At 41.3% G+C, this 17,751-nt stretch overlaps 1 protein-coding gene across 3 annotated transcripts in view; it reads left to right on the forward strand.

Moving 5' to 3' along the window:
• ADAM23 (ADAM metallopeptidase domain 23) overlaps window positions 1–12,899 on the forward strand; it is a 167,284-nt gene extending 154,385 nt beyond the window's left edge. For 2 of the 3 annotated variants that reach the window (XM_032354551.1, XM_032354549.1), the window contains one exon: window positions 9,478–12,899. In XM_032354551.1, coding sequence (XP_032210442.1) covers window positions 9,478–9,526 — 49 coding nt within the window. In that variant the 3' untranslated portion in view covers window positions 9,527–12,899. Of the gene's footprint in view, window positions 1–2,444; window positions 2,536–9,477 lie in introns of all 3 variants that reach the window. The other variant, XM_032354550.1, reaches the window with a different exon arrangement.
• The last annotated feature ends 4,852 nt before the right edge of the window (window positions 12,900–17,751 follow it).

Genomic DNA, 17,751 nt, shown 5'->3' on the forward strand with positions numbered 1-17,751 from the left:
CCCCAAGGCATTTGTTGTAAAGCAGGGCCCTTGTTACCAGCCTTTGTTCTCATCCTCTTTTCCAGTCTTGTTGGTTTGTGCCTATTTCTGGTTGTGACAGGTAAGTCCATATGAGTGTATTTTTTCCCTAAAAATAGATTTGTTATTTATTATCCTTGGTTGATGCACTATTTTTATTAGCTGATTGTTTTCCTTCTATATCTAAATTTTGCCATAATTGCTAAATCACAGATGTAAATTTTTAAAAATCCACAGTGGTACAGTACAAATTGTTTTAAAACTTCCTAGCTTAGCTGATAGTGTCATGTTCATTCACTCGCTAAGGATTCCATGGACAGAGGTTTGGGTTTTTTTGTGTGTTTGGGATTTTCTTGGGGGGCGGGGATGGGGGGCTTTATTTTCTACTCTGTAGTTTAGAATTGTAAATCAGGAATCATTTCTCATGAATTATGTATTAATTCTAACCCAGCCTGTTTTCTGAGCTAGTAAAGGGCAGATCATGCCTAAAGCATAATGTACGCGGAAATATAAATATTTTCTCCGTGTTTGTTTCAAAATGTGTTTCCGTATAAAAGGGTGGGAAGGAAATACATATAAATGGAATGTTTTGTTAGAGCAGGGGTTCTCGAACTTTCCATAAGAGGCCAGGGGGTAAATAGTTTTGACTTTGCAGGCCACAGGATGTTTGCCACAACCTGTGACTCTGCTGTCTTCGCACAAAAGCTACTTGTAAACAACATGAAAAGGAATGAGTGTGGCTGTCTTCCAATCAAATTTCTTCACAAAAACAGGAAGTGGGGCCAGATTTGGGCAGTGGGCTATAGCTTGCTGACCCTTGATTTATAGCATAAGCTTTGAGTCAGACAAATCAGTCTTCAAATCTTGCCACTGTCACTACGTTCTAGAAGGCATGGTTTCTTCTTCTATTAAACAGGGATAGTCATCATTCCTACCTCGTACGGTTTTTGTGAGGATCCAGTGAGCTAATATTTGTCACGTGCTTAGAACCACACCTGACACATAGTAAGTGCTCAGTGCACAGTGACCAGCCTACCTATCTTGCTCTCTTATTACTAGTTATTATTATTTGTGCATTGCTGAAGGCCACTGAGATGTGTGTTTTGTAGGACTTCAGCCGTTAGTCTTAAGAAGGTGTCACGAGCCCGCAATCCTGAGGAGACCACATCCTCAAACCCCCATCGCAGCTCTCCTCCTACCTTTCCCCTCACTCGGACAAGCACTGGGTGGTCTCTGAATCAAAAATGTGTGATCACACCATTTTAGTGCTGCTCAAAGTGGCATCCATTTATGTACACAGTTGAGGGCACCAATGTGAGCAGAAAAGAGAATTTTTTTTTTCACACAGAAATGAATATAGTCACAAAGTCGAGGGGTTTAGGGAAAATACCAAAAGGGACTTTATGACTTCCGGAACAGGATATTCAGTCAGGCCTGGAAGTATGCTGCCGATGGGGGCCCTGTACCTATGTATCAGCATCCCGAAGGATGTGATATTCAAAATAATTCTTGTAATAAAGTCAAAGTCACTTACATTGAGAACTCGAGGTAAGGCATTTTCCCCTGTGAGTGGAGAGGATGTGCTGTCCTGTGTATCACCTCTGACTCAAACGGTTGATGGAAACTCCACCTTGGGTTTTCTGTCTTACTGTCCTTTCTGCTCCCTTTTATCTCCAAACCTCAACTTGCAAATGGGGACTCGAAAGACAGTCTCAACTGAACCTGCAGAATCTCATTTCCGTTTCCCACAGAATCCCCCAGAGGAATTTTAGGGTTCCTCCCTGTCTTGCCTTTGGAACCACCCGCCATTGTTGTTTCAATACTGTGTGGATCCCTACAGTGAAGAAATGCCTCTCTGAGAGCAAGGCTTCAAAGTCAGATCTTTATTAGTAACCTCCTTCTAAATTTTAAATGTGAACTGTTTCCACATGGGGGATTTAAAAAAAAAAAAGTAGCCTTTGGACCCTTGGTGCGGGGCTTGAAAGAGCACTTGATTAGAATATTTGCCCCTCTTTTCCTGCCCTCATGGGCCAGTCAGGTCAGGCTAATCCACACCCATCTGTGTTCTTGATGTGCTCTTTTGCTTGTTTGATTCATGATACTGGGAAGGAGAAGGAGAAGAAAGACGGGCAGTGCCGGCTGTTGGGGGGCATTTGCTTCCAGTTTGGTGGCAGGTGAATTTAAAGGAAGCTCAGTGTCAGCAGTGCGGACACTCTAGATGTGGAGGCCATTCCTCTCCAAGCAGTAGCTCTCTGTAACAGCAGAAGGGCAATTAAGCTAAGTCAATAAAGGTGATTGACGTGTTTAGCAATTTTTTTTTTTTTTATGCAGGGTATTTACTTCCTGAAACCACTTAACTGCCTTTCCCTTGTGGTAACGACAGGCGTTGGCTCATATGACTTTCTTCCCATGATCCTTTGTCACAGGTCCTAGTGCCACCAATCTCATAATAGGCTCCATCGCTGGTGCCATCCTGGTAGCAGCTATTGTCCTTGGGGGCACAGGATGGGGATTTAAGTAAGCAACAGCGCATGTCTGCTTCTCAGTGGCTCTGGCACTTCTCTTTTCTGCTTACATAACCAAGTTTTGAGTTCCTGCTACAAGATTGCCAGGTTTAACACTAAACTGCTACAAGTAAATATTTTTATTGAGAAATGGGTTAGGAAAGAAGAAACATGGATCCACAGATGTCGTCTTCAGGCTCGTAGGAGGACAGGAAATGTAGAAGGCATTCCACATGCATAAGCTTCAGGAGAACAAAGAGGTTCTTCAGGAGAAGACACTCCAACTTTTAGGAGTAAGCATCCTGAGATAAAGTTTTTTATACATGATGATTAGGAAACTAGATAGTCGGAACTAAGTGGATATAAATCCTTTGCATTTGTTTAAAACTGGTTTAGAGTCCACTGACATTTTGAGGTTTTCACAATCTAAGTAACTATTTGTTCATTATTTTTCACACATAACATTATACATAACTTTGTGATTTGAAAAGCTTCCTTATTTTATAAAATACAGTTTTAAAAATTTTACTAATTCCCTAACCAACTGAATTGGTTTCACATTGGAATTTGAAATGTGTGGTGTGGTGATACCTGAATATTTTCTAAATAACTGCAAATTAACTGGTATGTTTCCATAGTAACCTTTTAGTTCGGACTGTGCATGGATCACTGAACTAAGTTTGTTCAAATACACATGGCAGAAATTTATAAATCAACCTTAATTATCATCAAAATCTGTAAAGCTATCTTATCAAGTTTAGGTGTTTTCATAGCTCAGATTCATTGGATAATTACTTTTTATGTCTTTTTATACTTTGGTGGCTTGGTTACTATGATTTATAGATAAAAATTCCTGTGCCAAATACTCCCTGTGATAAATTAAGTCCCAACCAGATCTATAGGAACAAATTTAAGTGGGAAATAAGACCATTACCTAAATTCAAAGCCCACTCTGCCTCCATCTGGTTACTCAATAGAGGAAGTTTTTTTACTTGAATTATCTGAATAATTGCATCAATTATGAACTTTATGCTATTTTACATTTTGAATCCTGAATTCAAAATATTGAAGCCAGGTAAAATGTTATTAGAAACTGAATATGAAGGAAAAACAAACCACATGATGATTTCAATACATTCAACATTTTCTGCTAATTTTGTTACATTAACATTTAATGAGTAAGCTTACAAGTTGGCTTCAACTTGGAAAGTAGTTACCAAATGGCACTTCCTTTTTACAGAGATATTTTTAAACTTGAACTTGTTTGCTGAAACTGTAGTTTTGGCATCATTGTGTTTTCAAAAACACACACAAAATGGGCAGCTCAAACTTGAATTTCTCCTTGTGGTATTAACAAAACGTTGCCCAGATAATGAGTCAGTCATGATACCTAACAACAACAACAAAAGACATATATGTTGTTGTTGTTCTTTGGTTTTGGCTAACCTAATTCAAGCAAAAATTTTTTCTTAGTGCCATATTCCTGTTAAAAAGTCATTGCATATTGGTAGTTCCATGATCTGTTATTATTTTATAATGCTCCCTTGAACTTTTTATAAATATGCTTCAAGAAAAATAAATTTGGCTTGTGCCCAAACTTAAGCCTTCTTGGCATCAGGAAGCCTCAGTTTCAAGGGCTGGAAAACAGTCCTCTGCATCTTTTGCTATCCAGCCACACACAACACCAAATTGACCATCTCGGCCTTTGGAGACAAGAGCACTGTTCTGTAGCAGGACCTCAAAACAGTGGCCTGGCCTAGCGCACAGCTTGAATTGCATGTTTCTTTGGGGAAAAATGGAAAAGCCTTCATCACTGTGTATATAAGTGGATTAGGCCCTGTGCACATTATTTACACGTGAGAAATAAGTCTGATCATCAGAAGAACAGAGAAAAGGAAAGGGAGATGGACACCTAGTGAGGTGATGGAGAGGGGGGACTACCATGCAGACATGCATACTGCTGTGCTAAGCCAATACCTCTTCCCGTGCCCTACGACCCTAACAGTTACTGTAAAGGAAACCATTATAGGGAGGCACACGATAATGTGAAGTATCTTTACCTAAAGCAAAGAAAAAGCAAAACCAGAATAATGCTTTAATTTTAGAAGTTTAAACTTGGAGGAGCCACTGCTCTTTGTGATGACTATTGATTGCTATCTGAATTTGCTTTAGATTTTAACAGTCGCCACATGGTTTACATTAAACGTTAAACCACTACTTCCACTTTGCAAGAAAAGGCTTTGGGTGCCCGATGATGCAGGTTAGGTTTTCCCCCCACTTGGGGATTTTGGAGATTCTTGGTCTAGAAGCTATTTGCTAATTGAACTGAAAGTCTTTGAGATTTTCACTGAGTTCAGTGTAAATACAAAAGAAGGTCATTTAGGATCAGAAATAGAAAATAGTTTGTAAAAGAGATTGCTCTAAATCTGGCCATTGGAAATCCTTCCTGGAATCGTGTTTTACTAAAAGAGAAAAGCAAAGCAAGTAGCAAAGTTGCCTGAAGAATTGGAGGGTCCTTAAACTTTTAGGTCAAGGGAAACCATGTTAACTGCTCAACGGAAGTATTGCTTTTTCCTGAAGTCACGTTTCTTGGGCTGGAACACCGTGAGTCATTAAAATGTAGAAGAAGTGTCATACCATACCTGTCCCGTTCAAGTGTAAGGGAGAAAACAGCTTTGCTCTGACCCTGACAATGTCTGCCATTCTCTACAGACTTTTTCTTAAGCCATATTTCCTCTGAAATAGGTGGTAAAAAGCATGAGTCTCTGTGAGTGTGCATGCACGTGTGACGGTGTGCACCTTTGTGTGAATAAGTGATAATGAAGTTTGGTCAGGATAATTGTGATAAAAACCAATACACATCTAGATGACTTTTTTCTAGCAGAATAGTAGTTTGCAAGCTTTGCTTAATGCAAAAAAGATTTCCATAAGCAATGTTGTAAAACTCCCAAGAATGAAAAAAAAAATACTTTACTTGGTAGGCTATTTTATTGAACACATCCTGATACATAGGGTAATGTGTAGTAACACATACTCTGGAAGTAGTTTTTATGGATTCCCAGTCTTCGGAGCATTAGTTCATTTCTCTGAGAAATTCTGTGAAAAATGAAGGTAGCTTCTTGGCACACTGAATTGTCCAACTTTTCTCCCAAATTTGCATCTTTTTACAAGCTCAGTGCCTCCATGTTCCTTTTCCTCTCCATCACCTATACACACAGACTAAAGCTAAGGGTTGTGCTGCAGAGTATTGCAAACCTTGGTCCTGGTTGACTCACAAAGACTCATGGCCTCTGTTCAGTTTTGAATAGTAATGCTGCTTGATTCGATTTTTAGGGTTGTTGCTTTTACTAGACACTAGATGTAGACAAGTAGATGAAGGGCCATTCTGTAGCATCTTCTCTAAATCTTAGGAAAGGTAAAAAATACATGAAAAGACAATTTGAAGTTTCTATTTGAAAATGAACAGAATTGCCATTGCCACCTTGGACCTGGCTTTTTATTGGATATTCCCTAAATTTGAATATAGGAATGAGATGTGAGCGATATAGCTATTTACATGCCAAAGAAGTATGTGAACACCATAAACCACGGTGCTTAGAAAGAGAAATTCTAGGTGATAATAGGAAAGGAACGTGAAGGTAACAGAGACAGCTTGTTGATTGGATTTGAGGATGAGCCTTGAGCTCTTGCAACCATGTTACCACGCCTCAGACTATGGAGACCTGCTACCATGTCCCTTTTCTACCACTGGCTCTCTCAGTGTAATTCAGTGGCAGTAGTGGTCATACGTTTGGCAGAGCTGCTCTTGATGTTAAAAGTGTTACTTTACTAAATCTGTATAGTAACCGTGATTTCCTCTCTATGAGAAGTTACTTGGGTTACAAGTTCTTACTGAGCCTGATCTCGACCATAAGCAATTCTGTTTGTCCTGTGTTCATTTCAGAGGACGTGCTAAAGAACAGGTTAAAGAGAAGGTACTCACAGGAATGATATGTAAAGGATCATATCTGGGTTTGTCACAAGGAAAGTTGAAATTCTGAATATCAAATTGGATGAAACTCGGAAGGAATTTAATATTGCTCATTCTCTTTTCTCAAAAGAGTAAATATCTTTTGTTTTTTTATTTTTATAGAATTAGGAAATGGAATTAATTGTAGGTGGTCTTCCTATGAGGAAAACCAAGCTGCTGCATATCTGAATCCCATGACCATATCCCAGTGGGGAACAAGGAACCTAATTCCTTAAACCCTGCAGCTCCTGGGTTAGGCACTTTCTCACTCAGACTTAGCGGCCTGGCCAGGAAGATCCAAGATCAGCGCCCTGACTCAGCCCTCTGGGGAAGTGAGCGCTGTCAAAGGTAGCTTACAACAGTCCCCTAGGAGGGGTCATGAGTGATGGATTCTTGGTGAGCAGTGATAACTCATTGTGGAAAGATAAGAAGGTGATAGCAGTGGGTAAATAACTTTGAAAGAACTAGAGGCTTTACAGACCAGAGATGGCTGTTGTTACTTAAAGAGCTTTGTTTTGATGTTGTATAGATATATAGGTATATAACATATGTTGTAGAAAAAAGTACAGGTTTTTCAGACATCATCAAGATTGGTGAAAACTGGGTCAAAGCAAAACTTATGGATTATGTGAATATTATACAATGATCCTGAAATACCTTAAGGGTTATGATGAGAAAGTTTGTTGCCTTCCCAATCCTAGTGAGCGGAGGGAATTCAGTTGAAACAGTGTGTAAGGGAGACAGCAATTATCTACCTGCGATAGTTGCACTTTCACATTAAAATGGAAAAAAAAAAAAGATTTTTTTCATGTAGAAAATTCAGGGCAGGCAGTTCTCAATATATGGTGAATTCTTACAACTCACCTTAGTAGTTTTGCCATTGATAACGGGAGGAGCCCTCACGGTCAGCCTGCTAGAGGAGGGTTCCTCTCTGTGCTCATCACAGGGCCCTGCCTTCCTCCCTTTGGGACGTCTGTAGGGGAAATACAGTGCCCTGTTGGTAGTCAGGGTCCATTTTCCCATATAAATACATGGTTCTACAGGGTGGCATGGCCTCCTGGTCTGACCTGGGAACTCATTCACCCCGTAGAATAGATTTTCTTTAAAATAATGCAATCTGAACTTCCAACACTGACTTTGAAAAGGAGCACAAGCTTTTGGACACTGGAGGTTGACTGTGTGCCGGGCTGAAATGGGAATTCGTATCTCCCTTTAAAAATGAGCTGGATTGCAGTTAAGACCTGTACATGGCTAGTTAGCTGCCATTCCCTGAATTTGAATAAGGGAATTTAGACACGAACAGTGGAGTCATTTACACACACAGCACTAGCTGGCTTGAGCTTTCCTCTGTATTCGTTTTTAATTGAGGGGGCATGAGTTTCACATTTCTCTTCATTTCCAACAATAGATAGCTAAATTGGCTGGAACCCCTGGTCCTTCAGGGTCATTTGGCAAGGTCAAGCAGTGCTTGTTTTTCCCCATGTGATTCACGGGTAGAGCTGTTCCTTATACACCGTATACCTACCCTTAAGGGCTGTGAGTGTGGGTAGTAGGCACAGGTCCAGTGCTCTGAAGCAAACACACTCTGCCAGATACATTATGGGAGAGGTCCCTTTTGGAACCCCAAGCAGCAGCAATCAAGAACATTGACTCAAAAGAAGGTTGTTGAAGGTGACGGGGACTGGGGAAAAAAGGAAGTAGCACTGTTGCAAATACCGGCTAGGCCAACAGACCACAGGCTTAGGCCATTAATGAAGCCATTTTAATGAAACCTTCTAAAAGCGAAGGGAGATTTTTCTTTCAAGTTTCATTTTTTAAAATTTTTGTTCTTTCAAAAGAGAACTATCAAAGTGGTCATCTAGGGAGAAATGAGAACTTTGTGGGCTGCCTTTATACATATTTTGAGCTTTGGTATTGTTTTTATTTTGAATTACGTGGCGGGGAGGAGGAGGAGGAGGAACATGCGGTAATTTTTTGGCACTTAGGAATGAAAGGAGATCCGGCTGGCCCTGAGAGGGCAGAGGAGAGAGGAATCTCGGGGCCTCCCCAGGCTCCAGTCTTGCATGAAGCCCCGATGGCAGCGCTGCACCCGCCCAGTGCGCAGACTAAATGCATGAGCCCCTTGCTTGATGCCCCACATGAAGCCAGACCATGGGGAGGTTGCAACCAACTTCTGTTGTTGCCTTGTAGTGTCTTGCCAGTTCTTTTCTTTTTTTCTTTTTCAACGTAGGAACCACTTTTTAGGAGACTGGACACTGTGAGCGAGGCGTTTTAACTTGCTTATTTCCACTAGGCTTAACTGCTGCATTTGCTTAACTAACCCGAGCCTGTGTCCATTCTCCTTGGAGTGTACTGTCTTACCGTGCACTCTGGTTTTCAACTTTCTAGATATGAAAAATGCTTGTTCCATGGTGGGGTAAGAGCTCACACATCAAGGCAGCATGATAACTGGTTCTCTATCATGCTATCTCTAACATGATAACAAGGCTCTTGGCCCTCTTGGCAAAGGCCAGTCCACTGATGGAGATCTCTCAAGTCCTGGAAGGAGGCAGCTAAAAGCCCTTCGGAGTTTCATGTAGCTCCCCTAATAAGCCCCTAGAATGTGGGAAGAGCGCTTCCTGTTATGTTCATCTGGTTAAAATTAGCCCGTAGCCTTTACTTCTGAAATAAGAGACTGATTGGGCTGCGGAGGCTTCCAATGATTTAAAATGCACAACTCGAAGCTTCCTTGGGTCTTTACAAATGGAAGGACTCTAGCAGAGATGTTGTAAAGACACTCAGACATGTGAGCTGTCCCACATCTCCAGTTATTTTGGGAAGGCCGCCCCCCGTGTGAGTTGATTACTTTGCTCTGGAACTAGCGTTGTTGTCATTCTCATCATCCTGCTCTCATCACGATCTGATTAATATTGTGGATTTTTCCCTCTCTGCCTGCATCTCTGGAAGAAATGTCAAGAAGAGGAGATTCGATCCCACCCAGCAGGGCCCCATCTGAGTCCGCAGCGGCAGCGGGTGAGCGGTGCCTCGCACCGTTGGATTCTGGGTGCGACAGACCCGCTGCACCGTTGCCGGAGCTGTTCCATCTGTAAGCAAGACCACTGGGTGGTAACGACCACAGCACTGAAGTTGGGGGACAGGGATGGGGGAACAGGAAACTGTCCTTTGGGGAAATCATTTCAAAGAACCCCTCTTACCACCTGTCAAGAAAAGGGGATCAAAGACAATGTTATAAAAAGAACTATTTCAGAATCTTGTTTTTTTCTAACTGAAGGAAGAAGGAACAATAACGGAAAATTAAGTGCAATAAAAGAACCATTAAAAAATAGCAAAAGATTTTTTTTTTTTTCTTTCCTCAGCCTGCTGGCACTTACTACCTTCTAAATGATTTGGCATGATTTTTTTTTCTTTTCCTACCAATGACACACTCCAGTGGCATGAAGATCTAATTTTCGAAAGGGTAAAATCCGCATGGCCTATCTACAACAAGCAGCTAGCAAGCCATCCACAGCAAAACCTGCAGCTGAATTCCCGAGGTGAACCGGCCGGGGAACAGGGGGGTGCTGTCCGGCCCTCACCCCCTTGTCTAGGCCAGCCACGAGAGACCCCACGGACCCCTGCTCATGTTGAGTCCTTTTCCCCGTGTGCTCGCCTGGACCAAGCATCCTTTGGAAATGGGAGCTGGAATTTGAACAATGATGCTATTGTATAGTTCTTTTATAAATGTAAATATGGAAATAAGAGATTTTGACATCATTTTCACTTGTCTGTACTGGAATATTTTTCTTGTAAAAGTTCTCTGTAGATTGGAGTTTATTGTTTGCTCCCCATCTTTTGGGTTCTTTTCGCTGTTTTCTCTCTCTCTTCTCTGGTAACGTGTTGTTCAGTGATTTGGGGGCTTGCTTCAAAAAAGACAGATGTAGCCACCGATGCAGGGAGTTTGGGCACAAAGCAGGTGCAAGTGAACAAGGAAATGCGTGAACAAAATGAAATGCTTGAAACCAAAAATAAGCAAAAGCGGGGCGGGGGGGGTGACACAAACAACTAAATAACCCATACTAAAGACACAAAAATTATATAAATGCAACTATATGTACTGACAAGTCTAACATTTTGTGACGTCATTATACATGTATGTATATAATGTAAGAAAGTAGACACCCTCTCAAAGGAATCACAAAAGTGCCAAGCTCATGATTTGCATTTTTGGTTTTGACAGTTTTCTTTCCCTGTCTTTAATGTGAAAGGAGGATGAACTTAAAGCCTTAAATTAAAAAATAACTTTTCAATGTTAAAAAACTGGGGGGGAAAGTTACACTTTCCATTTCGTTCACAGCTGTTATTGTCCATATCTCATCCATGCTTCCTCTCCCCGCCTCGAAAGACGTGGTAGAACCCCGCTGGCAAGCTGGTAACGGACACACAGCAGGGGCTGCCTTCTTGTGAGTGTTGCTATCGTGGGCTTTACGTCTGTGTGGTGTGTTTTCAGATAAATCTTGTCAGGAGCCCGTAGTGTGTTACCGGTCTGTGGAATGTTCTGGATTGCGATGGGATTCTGCTGTTCACAAATTTGTTCATCTTCTTTGGCCTTCAGGCAGATGTGCCGATGTAATCTGGGTTCCCAAGTCCCTCTTGAGTTTCCTTCACTGACACCACTTTCTTCCATGTAGGGTCAAGATAGTGTCCGTTCAAGGGCATAGTATATACAGTGAATAAAGAAATCTGGTCCTGACTTGGTTTTGAATGTAGAAACTTGTACGTGAGTCCTTCACTCAGCACCCACTTAGACACTTGCAGATGAGCTTTCCTGAAGCATCCCCAGCCCAAGAGCCTGCACTTCTCTCACGCCCTCTTTTCAGGAACAGGACACCCCATCGTCTCTTCGTTTCATGACAACCGAATGAATTGCTAGATTTGGCTTTCAGTCCCTTTTCAGCAAGATTCATGACACCAGTCTCACAATTTTTGCTTCGATTTTGGAAAGGATAACGTGCTAAAAATGTACTGCTTAAAACTGTGAGGTTTTTTTCCCCCGGTATATTGAATTGTGGCCATATCACAGTCTCAGAGCAGAAACCTTACTTTCAGTATGCTCCAGGAGATCAATACCTAACCTCAATCCTGTTACTGCTTTCTGAGTAATAGGTGCTACCCAGGTCAGCAGTCTTTCTCTAGAACTAGCTGTACATTTGTGTCCTAACAACAGGGCTGTCTCCAAGGTTTATCAGCCTTATCCTCAGCTTCATGAGACACGGGCTGTATCCCTCCACCTAGTGGCGATGGCTCTTTCAGTCCAGAGAAAACTCAGATTACTTGGCATCTCTTCCTGTCACCGTATTGTTTATGTCTTTGTTGCTGGATCCTACTTGCTGGTGGAATCCATCTGTTACTGACTACACCACGCACATTTCACTGCTCTTTGGGAGGCACCACATGTGACTTCACAGAACCAAACCATAGTGGTTACAAAACAAGTTAAATCTCTATTATTAACTTTTGAGCATTTCACAGACAACATTGTAAGTGTGCGATGTTACGTTTTAAATCAGACCACAGTGGTCCCCAAATATTATGTACATAATGGCAAATGTCAGTGTAACTTTTTGTTACACTGGCAGTTTCATAGGTAACCACACCTATGTTCCAATGTTCAATTATCTGTGTGTATATGTAAAATACACAAGCTTTAAGCTACCTGTGTATGAAGATGAAAGATAATGCAACCATACCAACCGTAAACAATGGATTATACTTACTTTGGGTGGTATTCGGTTATGTCGTTCCAAACTCTTTGCTGTTTTTTCTCTTGCACATGCCATTCATTTGCTGATTTTTGTGGTAAGAATAGTTCTTTTTATTAATTTGAGCTCAAAATCCAAATGTGTCACTGTCTTACTGTTACCCAACAAGAGTTAGTGTTCAGTGATGACAAGTTCCCGTTTCATCTGCTCTTCTTTGCCGCATTAATTAACGACACCTGGATGAGGAGGTGTGCGCTAACTTCATTGCTCACCTGGGATCCTGCATGAGCCCACTGAATTAGTGCTACTCCTATTAGATAAATGAGCAGTACCCATAGGTGCATGTTATGAAACATGAATCACATAGAGCTGTGGAGTTTTACCAAGTAGTATGTTTTTTGTTTTCATTTTTGTTTCCACTATGCAAAGATGGGAAATGCACAAACTTCTCAAAGACTCCAGTGTCTGAAGAACTTTACAAATAATACTTGAACCTTTCTTTAAAGTCATCCCATCATATTTTATAGTCATGGTTGCTTCCATTGTTAACTTTTGTTTTTAAATGGTTTGTAATTTTTTAAGTGTACAACCTGAAGTTTTGTTTGAAGTTAATAAATTCATTCATAATCTTGTTGGCTGCCTATGAATGGAGATTCAGTGGTCATTGTACGCATCTTTTAGTCCAGTGTGTATTAAAATCGTTGCTAAGATAGATTGTTGTAGCTTTATGCTTCGACCAATTTTCTTAGCCCCCTTTTTTGTGTTATCTTGTGGTGTTGATGAAATGGCCACATGCCTGATATCAAGAGTTTTTTTTTTAGCACGGGCTTCTCAATCAAAGGCTCACTGAAAATTAAAGCAGTCAATGGAGCCAAATAAAATCTCTGATTCATGAGAAACATATTCCTGATTAGATCAGTTTCATTGGAGTTATTAGAAATGCTCTGCCTCTTATAAATGGGGGGAGCTCACTTTAGGATCATACCATTATCAATTTTTTTTTCTTTAGTGTCTCTCTTCTGCATCTAAAGGGGGTAACTAGGGATAAGATCCACACTTCTGACCTGGTACAGAATTTACAAACAAGCTACAAAGAAAATAGAAGTATTTGGTTATACAAATAGTTTTATCAAAAACATTCAAAGAAAGAAATTTCCTCACACCTTACATGAAATTGGTTACCAAATGATACTCCCTCTTTACAAGTGTCTTTCAGTCTGTCTCCTCCATTCTTGGTTTGACCTCAGCTGACTCAGGTAACTCAATGAATATCTACCACACTGACGTGCAGAGAGGCTGATCTGATCACATCGTTCTGCTGAAAGTTTGCAGGGAGGGGTTCTTCATATCCTCTAGGATGAAGTTCAAACTTAATAGTGTAACTAAAGCATCTGCCTGCCTTTCACAGCCTCAACCTTGTTTATTTTTCTATTGGCTTATCCTCTCAGTCCCCTAACTTAAGATTCCCCTCCAAGAGCCTCTGCTACCCAAGCTGAATAATCTCTTGGAAATTTTATGTCCATTCACCATAATCTCTTTGTTTCTATGTCATTTCATGTAATAAAAGAAATATAGTAACACTTTAAAATAACACAAGTATCATACTTTAAACCAGAAGAAATTTTAGAGTATCATTTTAAGTTTGACTTTAGAAAAGTTATCTGATTTTTTTGATGTGTTTTCCTTTAAGTCGTTCTGTTTTTGAGGTTGACATTGAAATGAGTTCTACCCCATGCTCCCTTGGATGCTGACTGAGAAAGGAGGTCTGAAACCAGAAACTTCCTAGACACAGAACAGCAGCCCTGGAGTGAAAAGTTTGATGTGAATAATTAAGTAGATGATCCATATGCTCACAATAGAATTCTTTTTTTAAGATTTTATTGATTTATTTGAGATAGAGCGTGTGTGTGCACATTCGAGTGGGGGGAAGAGGCAGAGGGAGGTGCCAAGGGAGAGGGAGGGGGAGAAGTGAACTCCCCACAGAGCAGGGAGCCCCACGTATGGCTGGATCCCAGGACTCTGGGATCGTAACCTGAGCAGAAGGCAGACACTTAACTGACTGAGCCACCCAAGCACCCCTTAAAATGGAATTTTTTTTTAAAGGTTTTATTTATTTATTTGACAGAGAGAGATCACAAGTAGGCAGAGAGGCAGGCAGAGAAAGAGGAGGAAGCAGGCTCCCTGCTGAGCAGAGAGCCCGATGCGGGACTCGATCCCAGGACCCTGAGATCATGACCTGAGCCGAAGGCAGCGGCTTAACCCACTGAGCCACCCAGGCGCCCCTTAAAATGGAATTCTTAAGTCACTTGAAATTTAAGATAGGCACCCTTTAGGTTAATGTGCAAGGGTTAGGGACTTCCATTTATCAATTTACTCATTCAGGAACTATTTCGGAAGCCTCTATGCCAGGAACTCCTCAAGGAAATTGAAGGAACAATAGGAAATTCTTGGTCTAAAGTTGCTCACAATTTAGAAGAGAGAGAGACAGGATTAACGTGATGCAAAATATCATGATTGGGGGAGCTGAGAACTGATGCGGGGCAGGTGGGAGAGGGATGCAGGAAGGCTTCCCGAAAGAAGTGACTTTTGAACTACCTGGAGAGATGACAAGGGTTCACTAGTCTAAGAAAGTGGGAGGCATGCTCAAGGCACAGGAAGCAATGGGTCAAGACCCAGCAAGAGCTGCTCACACTTTGGTTAAGGAATGCTACGTGTCCATGTTTCCTTCCATTCTTTCTCCTTCCCTTTTTCCTTCTTTTCCTCCTATGTTTCACAAACACTTGGTCTCTAAAAATCGTACAGTGTTGTGCCAGGTCTCAGGGACACAACAATGAGCTCTTAATCTTGGAAATAAAATGCAACATGTAAATACAATGTGCTAAGTGTCCTGGCAGATGTTAAGTATTGGGTACTTCAGCAGACGAGAGGAGGGAGACTCTATCGCTGCCCTTGAGATCAAGAAGGGCTTCACAGGGGAGGTGGCGTTTGAGAAAAAAGCTGAGCCATTGGACCTGATGTCATCATAACTTATTGTTAGGTTAACCAGGACTCATTTTGGTTGGTGGAAGTCCACTCAAATTCCTTGAAGAAGAACAACCTATAACATTGAGTCTAACTTGCAGATATCTGAATTCTTCCAGCTTGTGTGGAGATAATGACTATAAGATTCTCTGCCAGAATCTTGTATTCTTTAAATATTTTCCCACTGTGTGCTTGCTCACCATGGCTCAGTCTTAAATGTTTGGGGCTGTCAGTGATGACAATGAGGGCTTTTTGACCTGACCTGTAAATTTCTAATATTTTCTTCACATAAAGATCCCTGGTTTAATTTTAGTCTAGAGCAGGGGATGGATAAAAACCACTAATATTTTTAAAGCATCATTTAGTGGGTCCTTTGATTAATGAAGGGTCAAAATCATTTTCTAAGTGTGGGTGCATTTCCGGTCCAGTAAAGTTCGTGTTTATCTGTCTTTTATGCTTTGGAGAGATTGCCATTCCTTGAGCTTTTCTGAAACCTGTCAGCAGGTCTGGCTCCTTGACTAGAATAAGTTCTTGGCCACGGATGTGACTTCTGGAGAGAAAGCAAATGCCATGATCTCTCATTACCAGAAAATTGTCCTGCTGGGGTCTACTGATACTCTTTTGTCAGAGGATTCTGTGCATTCATACTTGCCCTGGTGTGGCTGCAAAGACTACACTTGTGACCCTACAGAGTCCACTCTTAGGAAAACATTTATCTGACTGTGATGATCATTGAAAGCCGAATTAGCTGAGTCAATCAATTGGTCCTATAAAAACAAGGCAAAACAAAGCAAATAAAGCAAAATAAAACAAAACAAAAAATCTTTGTCCTGAACAATCAGGAGTATTTCAAGGGTTCTTCAGATCTCTTTGGAGCTTTAAATAGCTTCTAGTCTTCAGGGGGTAAATGAGCTAGCAGCAAAGTTCCTTGCTTCTTCAGGCCCAGACCTCAAGGTAACTTGTATTGTAAATAACATCAGAGACACCTCTAGTCTGCAGCAAGACTATGGGGCCATTGTAAGTCCCACAGAGATAGCGCATGGACCGTATGCAGTAGGTTTTGCAAGACTATGGGCCATTGTAAGTCCCACAGAGATAGCGCATGGACCATATGCAGTAGGTTTTCTATGGTGATGAAATGGCCATAAAGCAAGGGCTTTTTTTGGGAAATTACCCAAATGAGCAGAACAGTGCAGCCTAGGAAACAAGAGGGGTGGGGAAACCGAGCTGGTCTGGAGAGCACGTGCCCTATCTCTCCTCAGTTCTAGCCATTTATTACAGGTGGAAAATTGGCTCCTGATTGCCCTTTCCATTTATTTTTCCAGAGGAGCTAGAAATCCAGACATATATACAAAATTTCCTATTTTTTACATGGTGCAGCCAATTCATACTTTAAAAATATTGAGTGGATCCAGGTGGTACAGGCAGAAACTATCTTGGTGTAGGATTGAACCTCTTGGCCCCTAGTATGGAACTTCTCCCTAATTAGTAAGACATTTTCACGTGTGGCCCCCTGAAATCGCCTGATCACTCCAGGGAGTACCCAGACATGGCCTTGCTTCCAGTCCGGGCAGCAGGTTGCCAAGTGGAAGTCAGGCAAGGGATCACATGAGTTGCTACTTGCAGTGTTGACTTACAGAAAGTGGCCCGTCCAGGGGTCCTTCCTTTTGGTGGTGTTTTGTGAGCTAAGCTTATGCAGATGTGCCTGTTTGTGAGCAACTAACTAATAATACATCCGCAAATAGGCTTTGTCTCAGTGCTCACTAAGGCAGCTTAGTGGCTGTCTGGATGCTAAGCGATGTGCGCCAATCTGCTGGAGACAGTGCTGTGATTGATGATGAATGTCTGCTACCTGGCAACCCGAAGGTCCAGACTAGAGCCACACAAATCTTAAGACAGTTTTTCTTTCAGTCTTTGACTCTCAAAACCAATTGAATTTAGGGGTGAATCAGCCAATCGAGCTAATTCAGAGGTCCTACGTAATTTTCTGGATCCAGGGGAATAAGAAAAATATTGTTTAAGAGGATATTTTTAAAGATTTTTATTTATTAGAAAGAGAGAAGGATGGAAGGGGGGAGGAGAGAGCACTAGCAGAGGGGAGGGACAGAGGGGGAGGGAGAAGCAGATTCTCTGCTGCGCAGGGAGCCCTATTTAGGGGCCAATCCCAGGACCTATCCCAGGACCTTAGGATCATGACCTGAGGCAAAGGCAGATGCTTAATGCACTGAACCACCCAGGTGCCCCATGAAAAAGATTTTTTTTTGAGCAAAGAAATGCAGAAGCTGAAAAATTCAGCAGGAAGGAACAACTTACATTTTTTTTTCTGATTAATTATGAAAATTTACCTGGCTAGTACAGAAAAATTGAAAAACAAACAAAAATTTAAAGAAAATTAAAATAATCATAATCTAATCAGCAAGCTATAGCCCCCATCTATATTTTGTTAATTTCTTGAATCTTT

Source organism: Mustela erminea, chromosome 8, assembly GCF_009829155.1.
Source record: "Mustela erminea isolate mMusErm1 chromosome 8, mMusErm1.Pri, whole genome shotgun sequence".
NCBI lineage: Eukaryota > Metazoa > Chordata > Mammalia > Carnivora > Mustelidae > Mustela > Mustela erminea.